Source organism: Limulus polyphemus, unplaced genomic scaffold, assembly GCF_000517525.1.
Source record: "Limulus polyphemus unplaced genomic scaffold, Limulus_polyphemus-2.1.2 Scaffold1700, whole genome shotgun sequence".
Taxonomy (NCBI): domain Eukaryota; kingdom Metazoa; phylum Arthropoda; class Merostomata; order Xiphosura; family Limulidae; genus Limulus; species Limulus polyphemus.
The window spans coordinates 233,163-242,656 of record NW_013667310.1 but is presented as its reverse complement, the minus strand read 5'-3'; the positions used below and the strand labels follow the sequence as shown (position 1 = coordinate 242,656).

The following is a 9,494-nucleotide window of genomic DNA, read 5'->3' as shown; positions in this document are numbered from 1 at the left end:
GATATAAGGGTATGTAGAGTGTGATATATGGGTAAGTAGAGTGTGATATAAGGGTATGTAGAGTGTGATATAAGTGTATGTAGAGTGTGATATATGGGTATGTAGTGTGTGATATAAGGGTATGTAGTGTGTGATATAAGGGTAAGTAGAGTGTGATATAAGGGTAAGTAGAGTATGATATAAGAGTATGTCGAGTGTGATATATGGGTAAGTAGAGTGTGATATAAGGGTGTGTAGAGTGTGATATAAGGGTATGTAGAGTGTGATATAAGGGTATGTAGAGTATGATATAAGGGTATGTAGAGTATGATATAAGGGTATGTAGAGTATCATATTCTTCATCATTGTATCCATTATTATACCTTCCATCCTTACTACCATTACCATACCCTTTATCCTTATTATCATATCCCTCATCTTCATGTCAACTATGATATCTTTCATTCTGAGTCCATTATTATACATTTTATCTTCATTGCCATCATCATACCCTTCAAATTCATTTCCATTTCCAATGTAACATGTTTAAAAAACTTGAGCCAAGAACTGTAACAGCGAAATTAAACAGAGGATGTATAACCCCTGATTAACGCAGATCTTAAATATCCCATCTTCGGGTAAGGTTACTGAAGTAGCATAAGGATAAGTTCCATGAAGTTTGTTGAAACTCCCAACATAAAAACTGTAAAAAGGATGGCTAAAATATAGAGAAAACAAAATAACAAGAGAATACTGAAAAGTACTTAAAACAAAGATAAACTTTCCAAACAGATATTACACAGGAAAGGTTGAAGGTCTGATAAAAAAAGAAAACATACCTCCAAGTTTTGGATAAATCCCCCTGTACTTTCATTGACATCTTCATCTACAGTTGGAGAAATCCAAATGTATCCATTGTTGCCAAGGATAATACGAGCTCCACAGGGTAAGTTATGGAAGTGTGTCTTTCGACGCTTAATCAGTGATGGTGAAACCAGAACTAAAGTACCCTGGGACAACTAAAGAAACACAAAAAATAACATGAGATTTTCAATTCATACCAACAAAATACAGTCTACACTAATCTTACAATAAATGCTAATAAATTAACAGCTGTTCTATAGCTATAGCTTATTGTTATTAGCAATGAAATGTATATGTGCAAAGCATGTCATTATTAGCATACTTAATATTGTATTTGTTGGATCAGCAGCATGTTTTATTTTCAAAAAATATTACAAAAGTATTCTAAGATACGTTACGATATCTTCTTAATGCCATCTAGACACTATACCATACTTTCAAGACAAAAAACAATAATGTTCTACATATACACGTATCTACTATATTCACATCACGACAACAATACCCGATTATAAAATATTTTAGTTTTACACTTAATACAACATATAAGAAAAATATTTCAAACACATTTCAGCAGAAATACTGGAGTACATTTAACAGCTACAACACGGAATTATCTATACCAGCTGCAAAGTAGTTACATGCACACAAACTAATTTATTTTTCCTCCACAAATTTAGATAGACTGCACCTTTATTAATGCTTTCGGTTAAAACATAAATAACAACCAGTCAGTCCTTTCTAACTTGTGGCTTCACCAATGGCTTAACAGAGCCAGAGTGGACCAGAACTCCACTCCTGTACTTTTTTCTTTTGGTGTGACTAAAGTACATATAATTGTAAAATAAATTTAAACTGTAGATATTTGTGGTATTAACTTGCATGTTTCCAATGCTATATTTAAAAAGAATAAATCTATGTTTAAAACGATGACATAAAAAAAAAAATATACACAAATAATATATATATTTCATGATGTGGAGATGCTTATATAAGCTTCAGACAATTTATCAATTGTATTTCTTTGTAATTAAGCACAAAGCTACACAATGGGCTATCTGTGCTCTACCCACCACGGGTATCGAAACCCGGATTCTAGCGTTGTATATTCCGCAGACATACCGCTGTGCCACTGGGGGGCTTATTTATCAATTGTATCTTTTGAAATACATTTATGTGTGTGTTTATAATTCAAAGAGTGGATAAAAGTTAGGATTTAATTGGCACTACAGCACAAATAATTTTACCACTACACCAATGAACATCACCCTGTTGATGTTTCATCAGTCTCAGTTATCGTCATTAGATGATAGATTACACTTATCATCTTAGAATTAATTTTCTCTTTCTTTTCTACTATTGTTAAAATCTTTTGCCAGCAACAAAATATAAAAACTCGTACATTTCTTACCTTACCATACTTTAAACTCCTTGTATGCAAAGAGAGCGAGCCATCTGAGAAAACAGACTGCACTTCAGCCTGTACCAGTTTTAAGGAACTAATATTAGATACATTGATATAATTCAGAAACAATATAGTACATAATTTAATAATATCTTGTCTCATTCTAATCTAATGTAGTTTACACAATAATGAAAAACAAATTTTCCTGCTATGCTTATAGAGAGGTTGAATATGTTATAATAAAATGATTTTGAAATCTCGCCAAATCATTATAGTCCATGTTGCCAAATGCTATCTGACAACAGTTTCCTTGCAAAAGGCTCTGTCATAAGACTGTCATGTCCAAAGCACACCAATCCTCCCTGTATTGTTTCATAATTTATCTATTGTACAAAAATGATGTTTCTCAGTGGCTGTTTGAACAGTCTGATCATGCAGAAATATAAAGGTACTGCATCCCACAACTTGAGCAGTCTTCTTGTGAAATAGCATGAATACTCATTTCATTCTCCAGCTCCTTGAAGTATGTGACAGCTGAACAGCAAGTATGATTGGAAGCCTCAGGATGGTAAACCCATACCTTGCTGGCCTCATTTCCAGATGAAAATCCTTTTTGATTATGTTGCATACTGTTACTTCTGACCTTGTGTTCACTGGTTCTTACCTATTACAAGGCATCGAATTTTGCTTACTACAACTAAATAAACTTGCTAAATGTCTCTTTTCTGGATGGTCCTGGCACCTCAAGTTGATTCACATTCTTTTCTTTTCCAATGTCATTAAGTAAAAGGAATATCCCAACCTTGAAAATTCTCAATCAACAATCTAAACACATCTTTATGATTTCAGTGTATGAATAACTTGCATCATAAAGGACTGTTAAATACTCTTTCCAAAAGTGGCATTACACTACCTAATAAAATACCAAACAATGTCAAAATGTAGTTCTAATACAAGCCATCTCTCTTCAACTTTCTATTGGTTACAGTTATCACATGGCTTGATGATATTTAAATATTCAAAATTGTTTTAATATAACATACTCAACCTTCTATGTCGGCAGCTAACTACTCACAACTTATAAATTTTTCTTGCTATCCAAACAAAGTACAATAAATGCTCTTTCCAATCATAAAAATATGTCTTTAATTCATAAATTTTGGAATGAATATAAAAAAAACTTTACACCAGGATCTAGCATTGACTAGTATTTACACACTGATTGGATATATTTATGTATAGGTTCTAAAACACTCAAATGTATTTATATTCGTTGACTGGATTTAAAGGCCCTTTCTACAGAAGAAAAATAAACAAGCATTTATTTTGAAGCAAGCAAGCATGGTGAAATATACATTTCATTCTTAAACCCCCAAAAAATGTACATATAATACATGTAGTTTAGCCTACATCAGGTAGACAAAGTCTAATTTAACTTTGTGAATCCATATTAAACAATGCAGGAGACACAACATCGAGAAATGCGAACCACCATAATATTTTCTCAGTGATCACTGAAAGCACAGAATATGGAACTAAGAGGACTTAAGGGCAGTAAAATAATACTTTATTGAGTTTGCACAATGTCACCAATAAAAAAATATTTTAAATATTACAACTAAGTTAAATAACATGGTTCTTACTGAAATTCTAAAGTTATATTTATTCTTGTCAATTCTTACTTTTAATTTTTTTTCTTAATTTCTATTTTATAAACTACAATGTGTATGACGTTTTTTCTTTTGGTGTTCATTTCCTGTTTAAATAAACTATAAAACAGTACTAGGAGAATAATATAAAAAAAAAATCTTCTCTATAGGACTGCTGCCGACTAAAAAAACAATTGTTTTCACAGATAATTTGAAAACTGGAGCTCCCTCTAATTTTTCAAGGTTAGTTTAAGCAGTACAGTCAATACACACTTTATGTGTAAATTATCTTGAACATAACAAAACTTTTGTCCACATTTTTGCAACAGAAACAAGTCATTTTGGTCCCCTTAAGAATGACATATAATCACTGAAGAGAAAAGATACACTTATAGGATCCCCTTCTGCTAAATACTTCCTCATTGCAAGTTCATCTTCTGCTGTTTTTCTTCTCTAAAGTAAACATAATTAAAATATAGAATTACATTTTTGTGATATATTTTACTTCAAATCTCACATAACATACTAACTGATAATAAAAGATTTATATAAATGCATTTATACCAATCATAAATTTTAATGTAAGTAAGAACATGAATATAAAAAATTATATAGATGCAAGTCAAGTAACTGGTATTAAGGAAAAATAAGACAAGAAAAAAGAGAAATGGCTATGAATATTGGAACTAAAAGGAATTGCTAAGGGCTGATGCTCATCTGAAAGTAAAAATATTCATTTGTACGTTAACAAGTTTTCATTACTTTTTATGTAACAGACTATGAACAACTGGCACTGTAACAACAGGAAATTGTATTTGTTAATAGTACCCTTAGGTACTCACTTTATTTGAGTCAAGTTTAGTGTACGGGGTATCTATCTACAATACAAATTCTCTAGATATTACAGTACTTTTGTCCTAAAATCCTCATACGTCAGCTTATTTGCTTTTTTTATTTACACAATGCAGTAAATTGTGCAAAAATTTATTTTGTGTGGGTGTTGTTTCCCATACATTTTAATGGGTAACTTGCAAATAAATAGATTTATCTCCCCAACTAGATGCCTCGAATGCCACAAAAATCACTTTCACTAATTCTAAATAGCTCAAATCTTACTTTTAACCCTTTATCATCTCCACCCGTATATTGAAGTACGCTAGACATCGTCTCCACCCATATTTACATCAATTATAGCAATGGATAAAACCTTTCCAAGGATGATAAAGGGTTAAAACTTCATAATGAATAGAATACAATTAAGGATTAAATAATAGAAATATTTAACAAATATATATTTGTACCAAGCTCTTCCATGTTTTAGTCTTTGTACATTCCAAAGCCTTTCTTCTGATTCTGATAAATGTACAACATATTCAGAATAGCCTCTGTGAGAGTTTGTAGATTTTCATAATGTGTTCAAGTTTTGTTGTTTTTTATCTTCATACTATGCAATTACAAATCTTTCATTCACAGCTAGAATAAGGACACTGATATGTTTTTAAAGATCATACTTACTAACTCCCCACCAGGCAAGTTTACAGAAGAAAGAAGAAGCACAGAATCTAGGCGGGAATTTGTTTCAACTTTCCATCTTCTTTGCTGCACCTCGGTAATACGACCAACAACAACATCTCCAATTTCCCCATTGTACCTATACAAGTTTTCAAAAATTACCTTCGGCAAACTTTGACCATTCACAGAAAGACCACTGTAATTTTAGTGCCTCGGCAGTTTCAGAAATAACAATATTATACAACAAGCCAACTTTAAACTTGGACCTGTCTATATACTGTTACTTTCTTAAACAACAAAGTTCATATTTTTCATGCATATAATTACCATTTATGTATAGATTTTATATAGATACATTTTATCAATCAATCCTCAGAACAATTATATAAAAATCCAAATACAATTTTGTCTCCAGTATTATTTCAAAATTTGGATTTTTATTAGCATGTAAACAATTATTAATTTATAGACTCCCTTCCAGAGTTTAGCAGCATATTGTACATGATTATTCTCCTTTTTGCATTATTATTATTACTTATTTTATTTAACAATAAAAATTGATGTTTCAAAAAATTATTAATTTTTTTTGTTACAAACTTTATATTTCCAGCTCAGATGAGTTAATATTCCATTGGTACTTTTAAGTTAAAACATATTTTTAAAAAAATTTGTTCTCGAGAAAACTAAATAAACAAAACAAAAATAAAAATGGTTCATATAAGTTGTCGGTTTTCAGAAAGATAAGCTCACATTTGATCATGAAGTCGCAGATAATGTAGAACACAGATCTTGTTGTTCCCTAAGACACCCCTTTATTTCCTGACACTTTCAGAATACCTCCATAGCAAGACATTCTTTCTCTTAAAGACATATGCAGTGGGTTAAAAAAATGAGTTTTGAGAGACCTATCAAACGTTGTGTTGTTTACCCCTTTCAGACACATTACAACATTCAGCATTTCAGAACACAAGTTATGAGAAAACCAATTACACAATTTATCTACATGTACCTGGTTTTGAGAGGCCTAACAGACACTAATTTGTTTACTCTTTCCACAATTCCTGCTACTGATGCCACTAGATTCTCTTCCTCAACATATGTCCCATGTCCTCTGTGGATGTGAAAAAACAAAATAAAATCAAAGTTACGGAATATGTCATACAAAATGAACAGCAAGCTGTATAATTATTATTGAATATGAAAACATTATACTTTAACCAGTTACTGATTTTTACGAAATATATCTATATTTCTTAGCTTATACAATGTTGTTCATAAAATCTATTCATTATATGAATTGTTTTAAAAACAATAATACACTACTGAAGTCAGTTGAAGATCTTTCTCTTTGGTTCCATGATTGTCATAATACTTCAATATAGCAACCAATTTTCAAAGCATGTGCAGAAACTATGATGTATAGCACTTGAGTCACTATTTCCAATCTTATTTTTTTCATATATCAACATGAAAAAGATACGGTTGGAAATAGCGACTCAAATGCTATACAAATAGATACATGTTTATCCAATGCTCTCACCATTTGTACACATAAAAGCTAAATCAAATCTTTCAATTCCTTTCCAAAGGTAATCATCAAATTATTAGGTCTAGCATCACAACTCATCCTTAAAACCAGGAGTCATTGTACTTCTACACAACTTTCTTTTGTCATTTATCAAAAAATCCTCTAAAGAAATTAAAAGTGTACAAAATTATCTAAGACTAAGAGGCTAAAGCAAGAAGTTGAAAAATGTTGAGAACCATAGAAACATATTTAATGAAAATCTGACCCTGCTTAACTATAAATCAGCTTAATTCTATAACCTACTACCATGACTTTATAGTTGTAAAACTTATGTTTTATCTTCTTTTTTTTTCACACAAATCAGTTTCTTTTATAAAAGGTTTTCAGCAGACAACTTGTCTTACACCAATATTAACATGGCATTTTAATAACAGGAGTACCATTCTGTTACAATTAAAAATTCTTAGGCATATTCATAATATCCTGTACTAAATGCTTTATTCGATGCACTGTCTTTACCAATTCAATTCTAAATGCTAAGACTTTTTCTCTCATAAATGATTAATATAAATAGCATTTCAACCATGCCTTTATAATATTGTAATCAAGTTGATCAAATCAGTACTGAAGTTAAGAAATTTGAGGCTCTGCACAATTTAAAACACATTACTACTCATCCTCCAAAGCAATATTATGCCCCCCCCCCAAAAAAAAAAGATTATTCAGACTTAATAAGTTATTACTACTGTAGCATAGGAGCAATGGTTATCATTTACACATTGTTAAATTAAGTTTTTATTATTTTGTAATGAACTTTTATCTGAATATGCTGGTAATACTAATACTATAATGGTATACAGAATCAAGAAGAGAATTGAACATCAAGCTAGTCGTTTTATTTTGGTAGACAAGTTAATAACTGAATGTTAAGTGACATTGACAACGCTACTCGAAGTTTAAAACTTTACGTGTTTTGTTGAAGTTAGCAATAATAAACTTAGTAAATAAACTAAATTATTTAGAGAATTATGCTATTAAATTATGACACGTCCCGTACGTTGAAAACAAAAATGGTTAAAAGAATAAGTTAGCAAAAGAAAAAAAAAGATACTAAAAATTAGGAAGAAAAAGGATACCCGGATAAAAATTTGAACAGAGCTTATTTGACGACACAACCAAACGAGTCACATATCTTCAAAAAATAAATTTTAATCACTAATAAACGCAACCCATGCGAAACTTTCCTAAACAGTTAAAACAAAGATATCAAAAATCTAATGCCGAGCTCTTACAGTTACAGCTTAATAATAACATGACTTCACTTTGTATTTGCATTTTCAATATAACATGAGTAATTAAGAAAATATGACCTACCGCATAAAACCAGTATCACTAGTAATTATATCTCCTGGTGTAACAAGATGTTTTGGTCTTTCAAACTGAAATTCTTCACGTGGCTTTTCACATGTCAATCGAATTTCCACCGCCATGATAAAGCAAAACTTTAATATCTGAAGAGGTGAAACAAGTTGTTTGAAAAATAAACACTAGTTATTTTCAGTCGTTTCAAAAAATTAGTTTAGTTTAATTGCATTATTTTATAAAATAATTATAACCATCTACAACTGTAAATTGAAGAAATATTCAATAATTTTGTTCCGATTAGTACAAATTAATTGAAAAATACTAGTTTGTAAATCGAGTTTTATTCTTGTTTAACTATTATTTATGTGCTATAGATGGCGTCTTAGTTCAAGTAAAAGTTCTAGAAATGATTAAAAATTTTACCAAATAAACAAAAAGTAAAAAAATAAGACATCCAACGGGCGCCGTGACTGATGAAACTGGGTGAACTGACATAAAATGAACAACTTAAACCAATTGAAGCGACAGTACGGAGAAAAGCATGTGGTGAGCCAGTTATGATTGTATACTCCTCAAATCAATGTATGATGTTACCTTATTCCACAACTTTTAAGTACGATGTTTTTAAATGCCGTTTACTCGCACAGTGATCCCATATCTATAATATAAATTTTAAGAATAACGTAGTACTGATGCTACTGATTTATTATGAGTAATACAGCCGAGAAGCTGTTTAGAATGCTAAAAAAATAAATGTGAAGCCTAGTCTAACATTTGGTTTACCATCTGTCACTGAGCTATATTACATTCACTGATGATTCAGGGAATTCCACGCCTCATCAGTAACCCTGGACAAGGGCAAACTGAAGGAACAAGACTAAGCTTTATACAGTGATGAATTATATATGTATGTGGTGTTTTGAGCTTTCTTTTTTTTTCACTTTCACAATGATCGTTATCTTATTTTTTCGATTTGCATGCTTGTTCATGGTTACTGCTGAGAGGTGAAGTTCCCAGTGACTGTGAGTGAAACCAGTATAACTGTAACAGGTGGAAATCAAACGATAGTTTGAGCTCCATATTAATAATTTAGTTTTGGCTTGTTTTATTGCAAGTTAAATAATGCCATTTACGTCCTTAATCTTATCCAATATGATTTTAAAATAACTAATGTTGCATTTTACATCTTCAG

General features: G+C 30.8%; 2 protein-coding genes across 2 annotated transcripts in view; one reads left to right on the top strand and one right to left on the bottom strand.

Annotated features, from left to right (window-relative positions):
* The window catches only part of LOC106464606 (exosome complex component RRP4-like), a 12,056-nt gene extending 3,599 nt beyond the window's left edge, over window positions 1-8,457 (bottom strand). Inside the window, exons 1-6 of the mRNA XM_013924763.2 lie at window positions 8,312-8,457; window positions 6,419-6,520; window positions 5,413-5,548; window positions 4,285-4,350; window positions 2,255-2,323; window positions 819-998 (exon numbers count right to left, since the gene is read on the bottom strand). Coding sequence (XP_013780217.1) covers window positions 819-998; window positions 2,255-2,323; window positions 4,285-4,350; window positions 5,413-5,548; window positions 6,419-6,520; window positions 8,312-8,427 — 669 coding nt within the window. The 5' untranslated portion in view covers window positions 8,428-8,457. The remainder of the gene's footprint in view (window positions 1-818; window positions 999-2,254; window positions 2,324-4,284; window positions 4,351-5,412; window positions 5,549-6,418; window positions 6,521-8,311) is intronic.
* A 208-nt stretch (window positions 8,458-8,665) lies between these two features.
* LOC106464607 overlaps window positions 8,666-9,494 on the top strand; it is a 7,253-nt gene continuing 6,424 nt past the window's right edge. The window contains exon 1 of the mRNA XM_013924764.2: window positions 8,666-8,848. Within this exon, the coding sequence (XP_013780218.1) occupies window positions 8,801-8,848 (48 nt within the window). The 5' untranslated portion in view covers window positions 8,666-8,800. The remainder of the gene's footprint in view (window positions 8,849-9,494) is intronic.